Genomic DNA, 19218 nt, shown 5'->3' with positions numbered 1-19218 from the left:
AAGCCTTTCCCAGTTGACACATTGCAGAGATGCCCTTAAACTGGCAAAGTCTGCACGTCTAAAATTGAGCGTTTTAGTTACTCCCTTATAGAGCTGTCTCTGTAGCATTATCTCAAAGGAGACCATGTTGTGATCACTGTTCCCCAAATGCTCACCCACACAAATGTTAGAGATAAGTTCAGTATTATTAGATATTACCAGGTCCAAAATAGACTCATTCCGAGTAGGTTCTTGAACCACCTGAAATAAAAAGTTGCCATTTAGCATATTTACAAACCTACTAGCTTTTTCTGACTTAGCCACCCCATTACTCCAGTCAATGTCCGGATAATTAAAGTCCCCCATAACAACAACTTGACCCAATTTTGAAGCCTCCTCCATTTGCAAAAGTAGCTGGGCCTCATCCCCCTCATCTATACGGGGTGGTTTATAGCATACACCAATGATCATTTTCTTTGTGACCTTCAGCCCTACTGAAATTTCTACCCAAAGAGATTCAACGTTTTCATTGGTAATGTCTTTATTACATGGCTTTAAATCTGACTTTACATAAAGACAAACCCCTCCACCCTTTTTAATCCCTCTGTCCCTCCTAAAAAGCGTATACCCATTTAAATTCACTGCCCAGTCGCATTTTTCATCCCACCAGGTCTCAGTAGAAAACAATTGTTGTCTGAAAGCAGTTCTATTGTGCAGTGCTGGCTCTTTCTAAATGCCCAGGATCAGGCAGAATGACTGGAGACCCAATATTACCAATACTACAGCTAAAAATGCATTTATTGTTTTTAAAAAAAAAAAAAAAATGTCCATGTGTTTAAGAAGGCTGTCATTGCCAGCAAAGGGTTTAACAACCAGTTGTTAAATTTGTCTAAATACTTTTGAGCCCTTGAAATGAAAGGATTGTGTTAAAAAAAATGCTTTAGTGGCCTCACGTTTTTATGCAATCGTTTTGTTCACCCCACTGAATTACAGTCTGCACTTCAACTACATCTGAGTTGTTTCATTTCAAATTCATTGTGGTAATGTACAGAACTAAAAAGTTGTCTCTGTCTAAATAATTATGGACTTAACTGTATATATTTATTATAATATATTAATCACCCCTCTTACTAGGGCATGAGTGCACTTTTCCCTTTTGATTTCGACATGCACTTTTCCTGGGTTGCCCTGAGCCTTAGCCCATGGACCTGGAGATCCCTGCATATACTTGGCAATCTCATGTGAGATTATTATATTTATATATTAAGTATAATGTAAGTGGAAGGTGTACCCAGTCCTTCAACATTTTTGAGGTTTTGTATTACGGGCTCAATATTATCTATGATGTATCTGTTGGCAGCAAGCAAGACTATGCCCAAATAACTGAATTTGGTGACCCATTGTAGGCTCTGGACATGCCCTCTCTCCTCGGTGTAACTCCAGGGAGAAGGTGAGCTTCCCTTTATTTATAGTAAGCCCACTAAATACCCTAAATCTCTGCTATACCTAGAGCATGTTTCAGGGAGTTCCCAGGGTTGGCCAGGAATGGTCTGTGTACAGTACTATTTTCCCTTCCAGCCTCCCATATCAGAGACCAAGAACACCAGAGGACTAGTATACCATAGGGCTCTACTGCAATCGCGAACAGAAGAGGAGAAAGGGGACAACCCTGTCTAGTGCTGTGGGTTAGAGGGAAAGCTTGGGGAAAAAGTTGTTGACCCTAATTCGGGCAACTGCGGAACGATAGAGGAGTCTAATCCAAGATATAAAGTTAGGGCCTGTCAATTTTTTTCTAGGAGAAAAGGCACAGGTTAAATAGCAGATAACTAGTAGATAAGCCCCATATAATGGGGGTTTATCTGTTATCTGCTAAGTAACCGGTGCCTTTTCTCCTTTGAATGGCTGCCCCCATGGCTACACAGCAGCTTACTTATATAAACTATAGTAGTCTTTCTGAGGCAAACACCAGTTGTAGCAATGCAGGGCAACAGTACATTATATTGTTATTACTTTTATACACTTTCATTTTTTGGTGTTACTGTTCCTTTAAGTCATTCAACGTTAATTGCCTTAGGGGGCATCTAAAGAGGCCAGGATTCTAGAACTGCATACATGTTCAATTTGAAAGTGAGTGTATAGTCATCCCAAGTTAACAGCAATACTTTAGCTAGGTATCAAGCCCTGTTTGATCTACATGAGCAATTGAGATGATTACTTTGCTTAAGCCCTCTGCTCTATTATTAAGTGCCCGCACCTGTTGCCAAAGTTGCGCCAGTTTGTCCGGTACTCGGTGGACCACGTCCTCCAAGTCGGATCACCAAAGCTAAGCACAGGTTGTGTGGTCTCTGCAGGTTTTGGAAGTTCTGGCACAGCAGGGAGAGGTCTGCCTTGATCATTTTGAGTTGCGTGGTGACCAAAGTGTGGATCCCGTTAATTGCAGCTAGCAGGCCAGCATTAGAAGGATCGGGAGTTGTGTTTGCGGGTGCGGGCTGTTCAGAAAATGATGGAAGGTGGGTCCGCATCTGCAGCCTTGTGTGCAGTCATTGTAAACTGCGGTAGAAATTCTCATTTTGCTGGATGCTGCTAATCACCATAGAGAGTGCACCCTCAGGCCAGGGATTCTTAAACTTTAGGTTGGGATCATAAAATGGGTCCCCAGGCTGTTTAACATTGGCTGTCCATGACCCCTGCACCCCATTATGGATACTGATTGGTTCATCAGCTGGGCAACAGAGTATGGCAAATAGGCAGATGAGGAATTGTAGTTACAGCTCCTCCACACTTTGTTATTCCAACTGTTTAGGCTTTCAGCCCCACCAAAAGAAGTCAGTACAAGTACCCAGTAATAGTAGGGACCTTTTTATTTTACATATTTACACATAGGCATATTACATATACATTTATATACTATAACCTTCAGCCTACACTATTGTGGTACACCTGCAGCTCCATTTCAGGCAGATGCTTCATTGGTCTGTTGCAAGGATCTGGGGCTGCATAGATTTCATTCCTCCTCTCTTATTTGGTGTACCATATATAATGTAAAAGTCAGAATTGTGAATAGGATGCTTCAAGAAGATTCATCTGAATGGAAGTGACATTGTAATGTACAATAAAACGTTATGTACAGAGATTTAAAAAGGTGCCAGCAAACCATAAAAAGGTGTAGATGCTACACAATTTCATTCAGCTCAAAAAAGCACAGCAAAGATTCACATCAAAGGGTTTCATTTTACGCTAGGAATAAAAAGATAAAATGGCTGCACGCAGATAGAGCAGGAAAAACCCAGCACAGAAAATGCACTGCCAAATATTTCTACTCCTTTTCCCTGGAGTCCGTAAAATGACTGTATAAACACAGCGCAACGCTGGAAAATCCAAGATTTTGTTGCCAGATCTTGATTGAACTCAATCTGTAAGTTCATACATTACAATAAAAAGAATCTCCATTAATGCTTTTGGAGCAAAAAGAACACTTAAAAAGGAACAATAAAAACTGTATGCTGCGCTGCTGAAAGCTAGTGTTCATAAAATTAAAAGTCTATAGTTAAAAAATGTACTCATGAAGCTTTGCTTTGTATCAGTAAAATGCTACTGCAGGTAATGAAATAGAATTCAGTCCACTAGGGGGCGCCTCCACCGGCAGTATTATTACAGCTCACAACATTCAACCCTGATGAACTCAGTAAGCCATATATGTTTCATATAAAGGCAAAACTGAGGAACGATAGACTTTCCTTTATCACAATAGGTTAAAAATATCATGTTAAGAAAAAAATAGATAAAACCATGGAAACGGCAGGGCAGTTGTCCCATCACGACTGACCACGTGGCTAAGGCTTTTGGCCAACTGCAGTGATTGAGATTGCAGACAGTAGCTAGCAAACAGTGTACAATATCATACGTGCAAGAAGAGTCTCCAACACCTAATGGAACTCGGGGGCCCAGTTGGAAGGGTACTGACCCGAGACTTGCCTAAAATGTAGCTTTTTAATGGGCCGGAACCACAGAATGCCAATGGCCAGACTGCAGCTAATGGTTGGCCCTCTCACTCACGACATCCTGCAGGCGTTTCAGCAGAGCATCATCATTTTCCTGGCAGAGCCGCTTTGCCGGGGACTCCGTGTCGCTGTCAATAGCAATGATCCGCTTCCGGCTCCTCTGCTCCTGTTTCAGCATGCTGTTTATGTCCTGCAAGCTCTTCAATAAACAGAATATAATAAGTACAGAGTCCCTTTAATGTCAACCAATGCCACCAATCAAGCTCCCCTTTATTCTACTGTATAACTATAATCGGGATATAAACGTCCCCAGCAAGGGCACAACTTACTTTTGAAGGACTTCCATTAAACTTGTACAGGAGGGCTGTGTGGGGAGTCAGGCTGCCGCTGTTCTTATGGGGAGACACATAGATAGAATGCTGCTGGGATACTCGGCGGGGAGAAATAGCTTGTTGCTTGATGCTGGGAAATGGCGAAAGAGGCGGAGCATCCATCTAAAAAGAAAAAAATCACATCAAATGTATGGCCCATGCTATAAAAAGGAAAAGGACACCTTCACAATAACTTAATATGTTAAAGATAGATCAGTTTAGGTAACTTCATTATGATGATGGATGGCTGGTTGCCAAGGTCACTGACCCTGGCAACCAAACAGCTCAAGACAATTTTATTATTGCTTTTTTTCTAGGTCCTCTATCTGGGTGAAGACACAGGGGGCGATTAGTAATCTGCGTAGTGAAAACTCACGGGTGTTTAGTCGCAGCGACTTCTATTATAACCTATGGCAGAAAAGTCACTGCGATTAGTCACCGCAACAGACTTTTTAAAAAGTTGCGGCAACTAATCGCCCCATGTTTTTTCGCCCTTATACATCTCCCATTTTTATTTCAAGACTGCTCCCTCCTCTCTAGAGTAACTAACCCATAGAAATCATATAATAGATTCAATTGTTAGTTTCATTAACAAGCAATGAGAATAATTCCAAAATCACACAAAAAACAGCAAACAATTCTGCTTTCTACACAATGCTAAACTTAGCAGGACAATAGTCACAACACAAAGGCAAACAAAGCCGCATTAGAATCAGAAATACCAGCAGGATCACACCTTAAACATTAACAACAGGGAGTGATTGGATTATTATTTAATGCCAGTTTTCAGCGCTGTGGCTTAATTCTAATACAGACTTTATTGGTTCCTGATCTTATTGACCAAAGGAGACTGAAAACCCACAACATTCTCTTACACTTAACTGTTCAAACTCTACCTGTGGCCCTCACACATGAATCCAACTTACCAGATGATCCTGAGTGCTGGCAAACTTTAGTGCAAATGATCTCACACGTTCTACATAGACATTGTTGTAAAATGTGATGAGATCCCCTCGCTCTGCATTGCCACAGGGGCTTCCGGTAAAACCGCTGGGGGTGGGATGCGAGTCACTGGAGTCTACAAAGAAAGGAAGATTAAAACCTATATGGTCTGGTTGTCCCCCCCCATTCTTAGCCAATTGGCAAATGATACGGTCATTCTAATTAGCCCATGTTGGTATATGCCCCACAGTTCAAAAGAGGCAAAGATTCATACTGATCTAGATAAGTCGAACAAACAATTAGCCCCCACTTTTATGCCAGGAGATCTAGCAGCAGGCCATTGTCCAGATGGGTGTTTTGTCATCAATAAGCGGACAACTTTTTAGTATATGAACTTTTAAATCTTTAAAAGACTATGCACGGAGTCAAGAACTCCATATTTAGCTTTAAAATGGATGCAAATCAGTGTTCTTACTGCGAGCAGTCATCTCTACATCCTGGCTTGTGCTTGTTTCATCTCCACTTGCTTGAGGGATCCGCTTCAGTAATACACTTCTATAAACCTACAGAAACGTAAACACAAGTGCTGGAGTCAGTTTGTGCAAAAGACAGAAACCCAAGCCAGAGTCCACGAGAGCCTAGTAAGCTACAGACTGGCCTGGGAGTCAAAATAGGCCCTGGCATTCCAATTACACAGAGGCCCAAACAGCCCCCCCCAGCCCAATAAATAGTGAGTGTCTATGGCACCTTACAGCAGCCCCTCTGGCATTTGCCTGAACCCACAGATTGCCAGTCTGGGCCTGGGTCCTGGCGTTCCAAGTACCCAGAGGCCCAAACAGCCCCCCCCAGCCCAATAAATAGTGACTGTCTATGGCATCTTACAGCAGCCCCTCTGGCATTTGCCTGAACCCACAGATTGCCAGTCTGGGCCTGGGTCCTGGCATTCCAAGTACCCAGAGGCCCAAACAGCCCCCCCAGCCCAATAAATAGTGAGTGTCTATGGCACCTTACAGCAGCCCCTCTGGCATTTGCCTGAACCCACAGATTGCCAGTCTGGGCCTGGGTCCTGGCATTCCAAGTACCCAGAGGCCCAAACAGCCCCCCCAGCCCAATAAATAGTGACTGTCTATGGCACCTTACAGCAGCCCCTCTGGCATTTGCCTGAACCCACAGATTGCCAGTCCGGGCATGGCTACAGACGGCACTAGAGACAGGTTATTCACTTACATGGCTGTTTGCCTGGGGCTGATTCCGGTAACATTTCATGATATCATGAAACAGCCTCTCTTCTTTACTGATCTAAGAAAAAAAGTATGGAATAGAAACTTTATAAATGAACTGTGACTATATATTACAGCATGATAAAATAGGCATATTTAGATGTCTAGAGCAGTAAAAATGGAAAAGTAAGCTTTATCAGAAAGGTCTATGTAAATACAGCCATAAGCACTCACAGAAACACTGCACTGAGTCCTCTAGCAAAAGAAACACAGGATTTCTTTATTTTATGTCAACATGTTCTTGAATTACTCTCTCAGAATAATCCTTAATTCCCAGAGCCCCAGTCTGCGCAGCTCTCACCTCTCTCCCTCCTCCTGTTCCCCCTCCCATTAGAATGTGTGATATGAGCTAAGGGAAGCTACCGAGACCAAGCTAAAATGGCAGCTGCAATCTTAAACAAACAGAGAAAGCTTCTAGGGCTCTTTACTCAGGTATGGTAAAGCTTTCTGCAGAATATATAGCTTTCTAGGTGGCACTAATGACTAATCTATTGGCAGTAAAATGCCAAAATACCTTTCTTTCTCATTTAAAAGGTATGGATTTAAGTTAGCTGGCCAATTCCTGATGGCACATTCTGCACTAAATATAAATAAAATAACTTTTTCCCCCCTTACAATGTAAACAGAATGATGTCATTTCACAAGAGATAATCCACTTCCGTGCAGTACTAAAGCTTAGATAAAACGTACCTTGGCCATAATGTACACAGCACAGAGGAGCAGCTGATCCAGGTGCCTGTCTTTCATTAGGTCAGTGCAATGGACCAGCGAGTACACAAACAGAGTCCAGATCTTTCGGCGCAAATCATTGGACACATCCAGCTTCAGGCACAAGTCACGGAGACGGACACTCGCCAAGTGATAGACCTACAGTACAAAGTACATGGCTGCAAAGTTCCATAGTTGCCCAAAAGAACATGATACTAAGCACTAAGCATTATTACAGTAGTGGGTAAACATCCATCTTACTGGCTTAGCTTCAACTCTCGGCCTAAACTAGGATTTCTGGGAATTGTAGTTCACAGGTTTCTAATTTTTTTTTTTATTAGATGGACAGTGTCGTTTAAAGGTAGAAACAGAGAACCTACATCGCCGGCAGGTAAAGGGTCACGTGAAGTCACAAGCAAATAATTTTGAATATATTTGAGCTCACCTTTCTAAAGAACAAAGCCAGAGAGCCAGTTTTCTTGGGCTTGCGCGCTGATGTGGGGCAGGATTCCGGCATTCTGCCCAACTGACGCTTTGTAAGTGGGCTAATCAGTGCTTGCGCAGTCAAAGGGACCGGAACATAATTTTCACTTTGTGGAGGAGACGTTTTCATTGGTAGAAAAAGGCTTTTGACACTTTCATTCGCTAAACCTAAGAAGTAGTAGCAGTAATGGATTAAAAGGCTAATATCAAACTTGGCATTTTCCCCCCAGCAGATAAAAAGCCAATACTCCCACCCATATGTGTTGAGCTAAGGGGGCCCAGCCTGAAGGCCAGTTAGGGGGGGGATTTGGGGTGAGTGCTTATTTGTGCCCTGGGTACCCCTGGAACTATAGCAGGGTGACTGTTACCCCAATGTTTCTATATCTGTAACCTTGTTATGGGCTAAGGGGGCCCAGCCTGAAGGCCAGTTAGGGGGGGATTTGGGGTGAGTGCTTATTTGTGCCCTGGGTACCCCTGGAACTATAGCAGGGTGACTGTTACCCCCAATGTTTCTATATATCTGTAACCTTGTTATGGGCTAAGGGGGCCCAGCCTGAAGGCCAGTTAGGGGGGGATTTGGGGTGAGTGCTTATTTGTGCCCTGGGTACCCCTGGAACTATAGCAGGGTGACTGTTACCCCAATGTTTCTATATATCTGTAACCTTGTTATGGGCTAAGGGGGCCCAGCCTGAAGGCCAGTTAGGGGGGGGATTTGGGGTGAGTGCTTATTTGTGCCCTGGGTACCCCTGGAACTATAGCAGGGTGACTGTTACCCCAATGTTTCTATATATCTGTAACCTTGTTATGGGCTAAGGGGGCCCAGCCTGAAGGCCAGTTAGGGGGGATTTGGGGTGAGTGCTTATTTGTGCCCTGGGTACCCCTGGAACTATAGCAGGGTGACTGTTACCCCAATGTTTCTATATATCTGTAACCTTGTTATGGGCTAAGGGGGCCCAGCCGGAAGGCCAGTTAGGGGGGGGATTTGGGGTGAGTGCTTATTTGTGCCCTGGGTACTCCTGGAACTATAGCAGGGTGACTGTTACCCCAATGTTTCTATATATCTGTAACCTTGTTATGGGCTAAGGGGGCCCAGCCTGAAGGCCAGTTAGGGGGGGATTTGGGGTGAGTGCTTATTTGTGCCCTGGGTACCCCTGGAACTATAGCAGGGTGCTCCTATCTGTAACCCTGTTATAAGACTGGCCCAAATGTTATACCAAGTGGCCTTTTACAAATACTTTGAAAAATTAATCAGAAACAGAAGCCAAAACGGTCACTGACATACTAACGTGTCCAATCCTAGAAAGGTTAAGAATAAAGCTTTCACTTTTAAGCACCAGTATTTACCTTGCACAGGTATAGCAATAGTCTGCCCAATAGACTGGGCAGTTTTATCAGGAGAGGGGCTTAATGCAATCCTTATGCGGGTGATATCAGGTGTGGTTATTTTGTCCACAGTTTGCTCCCTTGGGCAGTCATCCCCAAAGAGCCTCCTCTTGGCACTGCCAGCAGCTGGTGAACTGTAGCGGTCATGAACAGAAATTGGAGAGAGTGGCTGGCAGTCTAAAAGAAAAAAAAAACAAAAAACACTGAAATACATCTCTATCCATGCTACAAAGGAAAGCTTGGAAAACAACCATTCACACTGCTGAATAAAACACATACAACCATTTCTTATGGCAAAATTACTTCTCTGTTCACTCTCTGCTGTTGAGTGAAGTAGAAGCAGCAAATAGTACAGGGTTGCAACTTCAGCCCATCCTTCCCCAAATTATCTTGTGAAAAATCATTATCAAACTGAGAATGTCAAATAGTGGGCATCAACAAAGTACATAAACTTATAAGATATTATATCAAATTATTCCCCAGAAAAAAACCCCACAACATTAAACATTTGCTCCCAAGTGCAGTTTTATTATAATTTTATGGTCTCTTAATTTGTGGATAACCCTCCGACCCAGTTTCTCACCTCGCCTGAACGATCCTCCTAGGTCAGTTCGAACTTCTTTCAACCGAGGATGAACAATGGGAGATGCAGGCATCATGGGCAAGTGGCCCACCCCAGCCTCATTCCCAGTTTCAAAGTTGCTGGGTATGATTACCTATGAAATGAAAGAAAACCTCTTCAGTTTTAAATCAAAAAATAAAAACCAGTTCTAATGATCTAAATGATCAGTGGTGCTGTTTCAACACCAAATAAGGAAAAGACCGACCTGAGCACTGGCAGGAAAGACGGCAGCTTATTAACCATACGTATGATTCAAATATACAAGGAAGGTATGTTTTGTGCAAACACTAAGCTATAAGCCTGTACTGTTCTGTATAAGGGAACAGTAACACTGCTGTCCAGAAATAAAAATACACAGATTGGGACTATTCTGTGCTGTGTCTATCCAGTCATTTGATATCGTATAGCATTTAGCGATCTGTAACACAAAGGTACCAAACTAAACTTGTGTCACAATTATTCAATTATGTTAAGAAACCAACACAAGTTTAGTTTTTTGCGATCATTGTGCTGTATTTATTGAGCAAGAAGTAATGAAAGGACAGGTGTGGCCATATTGAACGTACTTCTTCACAGGTTGGCACATTATCAACAGCGTCAAGATGCACCCAGAGAACCGAGTCGCTGGTCCAAGCACGGCTCTCCAAAATCTGTTCTTCAATGGTATTGAGGTGTTTCACCATATCCCGTGACAGCCCATCTTCGGAACGAATAAACACTTCTATTACCTAAAAGGGATTAAGGTTGGAAATAAAAGTGTCACGGGAAGGAATTGTGGGGGACTTCCCACCCCAATAACCATCCAAGAGTTCAACTTAATTTTCCATTTGACGCAAGTAGAAAACATGCACTTTTAATATTTAGTTTTATTCAGCTGTGGTGTTTTCCAGAACTTACTTTGTAGAAGTAGAAAGCACTCAGATTAAGTACTTCAATGGTCCAGGGGAAGGTTCTGGGAGAACTGTAAGCAAATAGCACAATTTCCAGACAGCAGGCAATCAGTGACTGATGAAAGATGTCCTGCTCTAGTAGAGCCTGAAAAAAATAAAGGGAGAATACAATGAGACACTGGAAATAAGCAGCCATTGGCTAGATTATAAAATCCAATAAGAATCCAGCTACCCCGTATTATCTGAGCGTCACAATATGTACTTAATTTGAAGCCACAGGTATCCTTATGTTTTTAAAACACTTTTAAAATGACATGTAAATTATATTTCACTGTGGGGCAGGGGCAAAATGTTAGGATAGATTGCCAAGTATTTTTCCCTTGGCCAGGGCCAAAATGTAGTATATTGTGCAGGGGTAATGGCAAAAGAATGAAGCTCTTATGATAAAAGATGCCAGGGCAATGTGCTGGGAGTATTTTTCTCATGGGCCGGTGCCTGTGGATCTCGTTAAGACAATCCCAATGAGATCTTTTATTTCTTACCGTCAAATCTTTCCCATGAAGTCTCTTGCTTTCCTGGACAACTATGGTCTCTAGTACTTTAAAGTACAAAATTTCAGCCAGTTTCCACCGATTGACTGCAAAATCTTAAAAAAAAAAAAAAAAAAAAAAAAAAAAAAGCGTGACAAATTTCACATTTGAGCAAAAATTAATTAGCTTACACAAACACAACAAATAATGTAGGTATATGAAAAATTATTGCCCATAAATTTGACTAAAAGCTATAATGAAACAAATGATCTGTATGGATTCTTACCAATATGAGACCCAGGCTGGTCTTCTGTGGATTGTGTATAGTGATGGCAGAATCGACGTCCGATATCTCGGACAATATTCAATACATTCTCTAATGGGTTTCTAACACAGGACTTGAAAACTTCGATCAGCTGCTCACTTGGAGCATTTCTGAGCCCTGCCACCATGCTCTGTAACCTGCTCACACACTGTGTTGCCGATGAAACAGGCGTGATTACAGTTGGCTCCTCCTTCAGGTAACCTCTACCAGTCAGAGGAGTGGATGGTGCAAAAGACCTTTTCTGCAAAATGAAGTGAAAGATTCCAAGTGTTATATTGCTGCGACCATAGACAGGTGTAACAGAAATCTCCCCCTAACTGGCCTTCAGGCTGGGCCCCCTTAGCTCATAACAAGGTTACAGATATATAGAAACATTGGGGTAACAGTCACCCCGCTATAGTTCCAGGGGTACCCAGGGCACAAATAAGCACTCACCCCAAATCCCCCCCTAACTGGCCTTCAGGCTGAGCCCCCTTAGCCCATAACAAGGCTACAGATATATAGAAACATTGGGGTAACAGTCACCCTGCTATAGTTCCAGGGGTACCCAGGGCACAAATAATCACTCACCCCAAATCCCACCCTAACTGGCCTTCAGGCTGGGCCCCCTTAGCCCATAACAAGGTTACAGATATATAGAAACATTGGGGTAACAGTCACCCTGCTATAGTTCCAGGGGTACCCAGGGCACAAATAAGCACTCACCCCAAATCCCCCCCTATCTGGCCTTCAGGCTGGGCCCCCTTAGCCCATAACAAGGTTACAGATATATAGAAACATTGGGGTAACAGTCACCCCGCTATAGTTCCAGGGGTACCCAGGGCACAAATAAGCACTCACCCCAAATCCCCCCCTAACTGGCCTTCAGGCTGGGCCCCCTTAGCCCATAACAAGGTTACAGATATATAGAAACATTGGGGTAACAGTCACCCTGCTGTAGTTCCAGGGGTACCCAGGGCACAAATAATCACTCAAGCCAAACCTAACCTTAATTAACCCTTTAGGATTGACCCCCTTAACTCAAAAGAACAGTGGATATTTTTAGAAGTAATGATTTTTCATTGTGGAACCATTTAGCCAATGTTACCCTCTCAAAATGTTGCTGCAGGTTGCTTTCCATTTGTTTCCGTGGAGTGCAGATTCCCATGGGAAATTCCACAACAAATTTTCTGGGACTTCCAATCTCCTCTTCTGCATCTACACCCAGAAACACCCTCTCATCAAAGTCTCCCTTAGTAAGGACGTACTCTTCATACTCCTTATTTAAGGATTTACTGTGGGAAAGAAGGGATACAATTCGTTTATAGAAAGTTTATTTGATCATCTCAGTCCAAAAGGTTTTATTACAAATTACTGCAAGGAAATAACATACAAATTCTTACATCAGTACTCCAGAGATCTGGCTGCCCACAAATAGGGCAATTTTGTTTAGTCAGTTTAGGGTGGCGAATAATGCAAAATCACCCAGAGAGACAGGTCCCACCCGCAAACATAGCAGTTAACCAATCTGAATGACTACAGTCCAATATGGCAGCACTAGATCAGAAGAGTAGCGGTATGGCTAACCAATCTGGTTAAATACAATAGTGCCTCTCCAAACTGATTGTGCACCATGCCCCCTGGAGGTTATGGTCCCCCATACACCTTAAGATCCACTCGCTTGGCGATGTTGTCAAGCGAGCGGATCTTCTCCTGATATCCCCCACCTACGGGTGGGTGATATCAGTAGAATCCAGGCTAATTCTATCGAACTATAACGACGGGTATAGGCAAAGTCAGTCCGGGAACCGCATCAACAAGCCGATGTGGTCCCCGATCAGACTAGATTTTTAACCTGCCCGATCGATATCTGGCCGATTTCAGGCCAGATATTGGTCGGGCAGGCCCGTCGGTAGTCCCCATACACGGGCCGATTAGCTGCCGAATCTGTCTAAGGGACCCATATCGACAGCTAGAATTGGCCCGTGTATGGGGACCTTTACACTACAACTTAAAAGATAAATTACTCACTTGTTATCTGTGAAACTAGATACATCCAATAAGCAGGCTCCTTTTAAAATCTGTAAAAAAAAAAAAAGACAATTAATCAAGATAAAATAAGTCATTTAGTAATGAGCTTTATTTACAGTGCAGTAGGATGGGCGTCTGTTTAGTTACCTTTTTATCATAAAGCTTTGATATGTATGGCTTGAAGTAATGCTCTTTTATCCCCTTGGCTTCCACAAATATTCCATCGTACAGCTCACACAGTGCTCTAATGATACACGGGGCATCCTCTGAGCTGGGGTCAAGGGCAGGGAGCTTTGCTGGAGAGGCACAGAGGAATTCAGCATCATACAAAGTGGCAGCAGTTCATGAACCTCAATTCTACCCCTCACCTCCATGTTAAACAAGCAGCAAATGTTCCCGTGTAAGCCACCGACATGGGTGGCAATGAGTAAATCCCTCAGAATAATGGTTTTCTAAGGGCTAAGCTACACAGGAGATTTGGATCAGATTTTGCGATCTGGTCGTTCAACACCACACAACAGCACAAGATTCTGTACCAAATCTGATCTCCATAATTTGTAATTTAAGTCGGATCGTGAGTCTTGTTGGAGTCATGGAGTTTAGCCTTAAATCCTTTTCAATTTTACACCCACTGAAAACTAAGGCAATAGTGAAAGGATGCCACTCAGGTAACCACTGTGTTCAGTCCATTTTAAAACCTAGCAACAGTATAATGTATTTAGTATCTATAGCAGGGCTGTCCTGTGGAGGGCCCCATTCAGCCCGTGGTCCCCCAGTTTGGATTTTTAAGGCCCCCAGTCTGCTCAGACACTCCATAGGCTTCACTATATGACATTATTTGGCTTTCCAACTTGCTGCATAAGATATAGCTGGCCCATTACATGTAATAAGTTGGACTGCACTGATCTATAGTATTAAACAGAGTAGAGATGCCAAAGCCTAAACACCAAGTGACATCTAGCAGTCAGACAATACAGTACAGCATATCACAATATATAACCATGATCGATAAATAAGAGGCCCCTCCACACATTTTAACTGCGCACAGTACTGCCTACAGCTGGATGTTGAAGCCCAACAAGATCTGGAGGGCCATCTCTTGGTTTACTGATAAAAACTATTTGTTGTATATTAGAGAAAATATAGACAATTCCAGTATATGGAGTACAAGTACCATATACAGGCCAACAAGATTAGCCAGCACATAAGCCAGTCACATAGTGGCACACATGGGGCAAATAGCACTCACTTATTGGTGGGCACTATTCTGAGAGCTCTCTGAAGTGACAGAGCTTTTACTTTGCATCTGAAAAAAGCCCCGGCTCAGCAGCTGAGGGGCACGGGCAGCTGAAACATCCCATCCATTTGGTTTTTTTGTAATGACAGAGCTAAGACTCATGTTATATTTTGCATAGAAAAAGAGTGATAATACATACCAGTAAAAGAAGGATTTAGCAGATCTTCCTTATTAGGGCACTGCAGCACGTGTGCATAAATAAGGTCCAAGCAGCACAAAAGCAAGTGATAAGAATTAACCAAGTCATCTCCAATCAAGCAGAAATTACCTAGAAACCAGAATGTTTTTAAGTAAGTGTGTCTCCTCTCTGAAGGTGAATATATGTAATAGCTATAAAACTGCCTATATCATATAAGTAGTAGTTTCTCTTTAAATTAACTTGCAGCATGGCGTAGACAGACATTTTCTAAGTGTCTTTAAAAGTTTACTTTTAGTTCTTCAGATGGTATCTCGACTGCTATGTGCCAAAACAGAAGTACTGAACGACAATAAACTGCCTTTACCGCTAGGGTCACTGACCCCGACAACCATTTTGTGATTACCCCAAAGATATTCTTCAAGAGAAGCCATGGGTTAGGCCACTCACGGTGTAGCTGGGGAGTTTAAAATTAACTGGAGACTTTTCACTTTGCTACCATTATAGTATATAAATACGCCACATTCCTTTACAATAATGTTTGTTGGTAAATGCCAGACCCTCCTTCCTTTGTCCTAGAGCATTCCTAGAGGAACCTAGAACCTGCGATATCACTATCCAAACACGGCAGTACATTAGACAAGACTTACCCTTGGAGTATACGAATAATGTCCAGCAGAAACTGAAGAGATCTTTGGCACTGCACTGCAGCCTCCTGGAGAACAAAACACTGCCAGTTAACGATATCAATTCTACAAATAATGCTGTTTTAAAGATCAGAAAAAACAAGCTGGGGGGGGGGAACCTTTGGCTTATTAGTTGTTCCTTCTGCAGAACAATCCTATAGAATGGGCTCATACTGATTCCAGTAAAAAAAGCACCTGTTTCCAGTGCTAGCCACTGGCCAATAAGTCCTTGCAGTGGGCTTCTCTAGTTGCCCATAAGAGAATATTAAAACCAAGGTACTGGGGTATGCCCCATTACACCCCACCTTTGCTTCCTGCTCCTTGGTAATCTCGGCGGCTCCTCGTGAGGGTTTTGAAATATCTCCCGAAAGATGGGCTCAAATTTCTTAAATATAACGGTGGCCACCTCGAAGTTCCTTTCCAAGCGCTCCACTCGCTCGCGGAACTCCTGCGGAAGGTTGGACATGTCTATCCACTTCTTCATTTTATTGAAGAACTGAATCAAGCTGCGGAACAATGAAGGAACAGAGCGTGAAGCGATTGGGGGGTACATACCCTGAGCAGTATCGCCCAGGCTAGAAATAGCCCCAGTTACCATTTACATACATTGGATGAAAAATGACTGCTATGTAAAGGAATTTCTGCACATACCTCAGTTTTGCAGAGCGCAGTATCCGTGTGAGCGACACGCCATTTCCCTCCATGATGCCCTTCCCCACTGTCGGTATGACACCTTTGCGACATGCTGCGTACAGGGCACACGCGAGCCAATGCTTCACTTCTCCCTAAAAGACGCAGGAAAACAATCCTGTAAATTCTCCACTTGAGAGACAGAGCTAGAATAATATTAAACTAAAAGCTGAGAGCAAAGGTAAACGATCCACATGCTTTTTTGAGGCTCTGTATGCAGCACAACACTTTGTTTCCATCTAACGAAGACTCCATTACTCAGAGACAAATTCCAATTTTTTATGTTATGGCCAATTGAAATTATGCTGTCTGGTTGCTAAGTATTATTTACCCTAACAACTAGGCAGCTGTTGGAAATCAGAACAGACAATGATCAGTTGAAGGCCCCCAACAAGCTGATGGTATTATCAGATGCAGGCTGACTACAAACATTAACAAATAATGAAGACAAAATGAAACATTAGATTGGTCCATTCATTCAATGCTAATGAATATGCTGGCTCTTTATGTGTTGGAAAATAAATAGTAAGAACGAAATTTAAAGCTGAATTTCTCCTACATTTCTAGGCACAGGCCCTACACGCTGATCTGCCCCCGGGTGGCTATGGGAGGCTCAGAGGGAGCACTGGGCGAGGAGGTAACAGCTGCTGCTGAGTATTAGCCCCGGACAACGTGGCTGACATTTAAAATGGCAAATCTGTGCAGTTCCTGTGCCTCCCCCACGTGCCGGCAATCAGCTGTCATGTCAGTACATGCCCAGAGCCCCGGCACTAGGGGCAGGACTATCCCACATACACTGCCATCTAAAGCTACACGGTGAATTCAGCATAAACATATTGGGTTTGTACTGTATGCAACTGTCGCAGCTCTTGTATCTACAACATGACAAATACACACAAATATGGGGGCTGGGGGCTCCTATCCCAATGCTGCACTGGGCCTAAAAATGGGGCGCCCGGCTACTAAGAGACGGGGCCACCATCCACAACTTGTAGGCACACAGACCAATGAATCCCAGGATAGTGTGGGGCGGATATACTCCCCAACACTGACACACACAGATTACACAATATACCCAGCTGTCCCTGCGCCATTGGAGCTTACATTCTAACATCCTGTCACATTCAGAAGGCAAAGTCAGGGGAGGGGGGGCAAGGATGCAGGACCCCCACACAGCAAAGCAGGAGGGCAGGGGGACCCCCACACAGCAAAGCAGGAGGGCAGGGGGACCCCCACACAGCAAAGCAGGAGGGCAGGGGGACCCCCACACAGCAAAGCAGGAGGGCAGGGGGACCCCCACACAGCAAAGCAGGAGGGCAGGGGGACCCCCACACAGCAAAGCAGGAGGGCAGGGGGACCCCCACACAGCAAAGCAGGAGGGCAGGGGGACCCCCACACAGCAAAGCAGGAGGGCAGGGGGACCCCCACACAGCAAAGCAGGAGGGCAGGGGGACCCCCACACAGCAAAGCAGGAGGGCAGGGGGACCCCCACACAGCAAAGCAGGAGGGCAGGGGGACCCCCACACAGCAAAGCAGGAGGGCAGGGGGACCCCCACACAGCAAAGCAGGAGGGCAGGGGGACCCCCACACAGCAAAGCAGGAGGGCAGGGGGACCCCCACACAGCAAAGCAGGAGGGCAGGGGGACCCCCACACAGCAAAGCAGGAGGGCAGGGCAGGGGGACCCCCACACAGCAAAGCAGGAGGGCAGGGGGACCCCCAGAGTACAAGGCAGGAGGGCAGGGCAGGGGGACCCCCATACAGCAGGGCAGGGGGACCCCCAGAGTACAAGGCAGGAGGGCAGGGGGACCCCCAGAGTGCAAGGCAGGAGGGCAGGGGGACCCCCAGAGTGCAAGGCAGGAGGGCAGGGGGACCCCCAGAGTGCAAGGCAGGAGGGCAGGGGGACCCCCAGAGTACAAGGCAGGAGGGCAGGGGGACCCCCAGAGTACAAGGCAGGAGGGCAGGGCAGGGGGACCCCCAGAGTACAAGGCAGGAGGGCAGGGGGACCCCCAGAGTACAAGGCAGGAGGGCAGGGGGACCCCCAGAGTACAAGGCAGGAGGGCAGGGCAGGGGGACCCCCAGAGTACAAGGCAGGAGGGCAGGGGGGCCCCCAGAGTACAAGGCAGGAGGGCAGGGGGGCCCCCAGAGTACAAGGCAGGAGGGCAGGGGGCCCCCAGAGTACAAGGCAGGATACGGAAGTGCCAGACAGTGGGACAGAAGGCACGGCGGCCCCGGTATGAGTCAGGCCGGTTACCTCCAGGCTGTAGGTGCTCCATGTCCGGGTAAAGTCTCTGATAGTCTCGGCCCCGGTCTCCTGGTCCAAGTTGAGCTCCCGGCACAAAGTCTCCAGCTGCTCTTGCACCGCCTCCCCCGGGCCCCCGTCCGACGAGTTGGAAGCCTCGGTGTCCGTCTCCTCTCGCTGCATTTCCTCGGTACAACCAACTGGGAACCTCCGCTCCCCACAGACTCGCTTCCCTGCCGCTCCAGGCCCCGCCCACCGCGATAGCAAAAAGGCGCGAAAATCTGCCCTCCTCACCGCTATATCCTTCCGCCATCTTCGCCTCCACTCCTAAACCCACTCATTTCCCTCACTGAGACGGGCCACACTGGCACCCCCGGTATATGGAGAGCTCCAATACTTTACCCGAGGTCTAATAACGCGATTCAGTCACCGGGTACAGCCGAGGGGCTCGGCGGGAGAACACATTATTCTAGGAAGTAAATAGTCACCGCATTGCATGGTGGGGGTTGTAGTTTATAATTACATTTAAAGTCCAGGGAGGTATTTAAACTGATACTCCCGGGCTTGGGCTGAGGATGGAAAAACTGCTCTAATTGTGGCAAAATGACTCGGGCTTAGAACCAGAATTACAAGGAAGAACCTGAC

The 19218-nt window shown here is 45.0% G+C and overlaps 1 protein-coding gene across 2 annotated transcripts; it reads right to left on the bottom strand.

Annotated features, from left to right (window-relative positions):
• Positions 1 to 2822: 2822 nt before the first annotated feature.
• On the bottom strand, positions 2823 to 18790 carry rbl1 (retinoblastoma-like 1). Of its 2 annotated transcripts, none has more exons than XM_031893999.1 (21): positions 16893 to 17018; positions 16295 to 16428; positions 15949 to 16149; positions 15608 to 15672; positions 14961 to 15089; positions 13672 to 13820; positions 13525 to 13574; positions 12602 to 12788; positions 11476 to 11755; positions 11202 to 11305; positions 10667 to 10804; positions 10336 to 10497; positions 9731 to 9863; positions 9109 to 9324; positions 7727 to 7932; positions 7264 to 7440; positions 6521 to 6592; positions 5769 to 5856; positions 5278 to 5429; positions 4310 to 4474; positions 2823 to 4179 (listed from the first exon to the last, which is right to left on the bottom strand). In XM_031893999.1, exons 2-21 carry the CDS (start codon positions 16345 to 16347, stop codon positions 4012 to 4014), a joined length of 2895 nt encoding a protein of 964 aa, XP_031749859.1. In that variant the 5' UTR covers positions 16348 to 16428; positions 16893 to 17018; the 3' UTR covers positions 2823 to 4011.
• Between the last annotated feature and the right edge of the window lie 428 nt (positions 18791 to 19218).

This window comes from Xenopus tropicalis, chromosome 10 (assembly GCF_000004195.4).
Source record: "Xenopus tropicalis strain Nigerian chromosome 10, UCB_Xtro_10.0, whole genome shotgun sequence".
NCBI lineage: Eukaryota > Metazoa > Chordata > Amphibia > Anura > Pipidae > Xenopus > Xenopus tropicalis.
The sequence above is the reverse complement of the archived record's forward strand: the minus strand, read 5'-3'. Positions and strand labels throughout refer to the sequence as shown.

What these genes read in the sequence shown, in the direction of transcription:
- rbl1 (XM_031893999.1), bottom strand. Translation starts at nt 16,347, where the DNA reads ATGGAGGGAAATGGCGTGTCGCTCACACGGATACTGCGCTCTGCAAAA. An exon ending in GCTAAATCCTTCTTTTACTG is followed by an intron (nt 13,821 to 14,960) that starts GTATGTATTATC and finishes GTGCCTCTCCAG; the next exon opens with CAAAGCTCCCTGCCCTTGAC. An exon ending in CTGTGTACATTATGGCCAAG is followed by an intron (nt 6,593 to 7,263) that starts GTACGTTTTATC and finishes TTTTTTTCTTAG; the next exon opens with ATCAGTAAAGAAGAGAGGCT.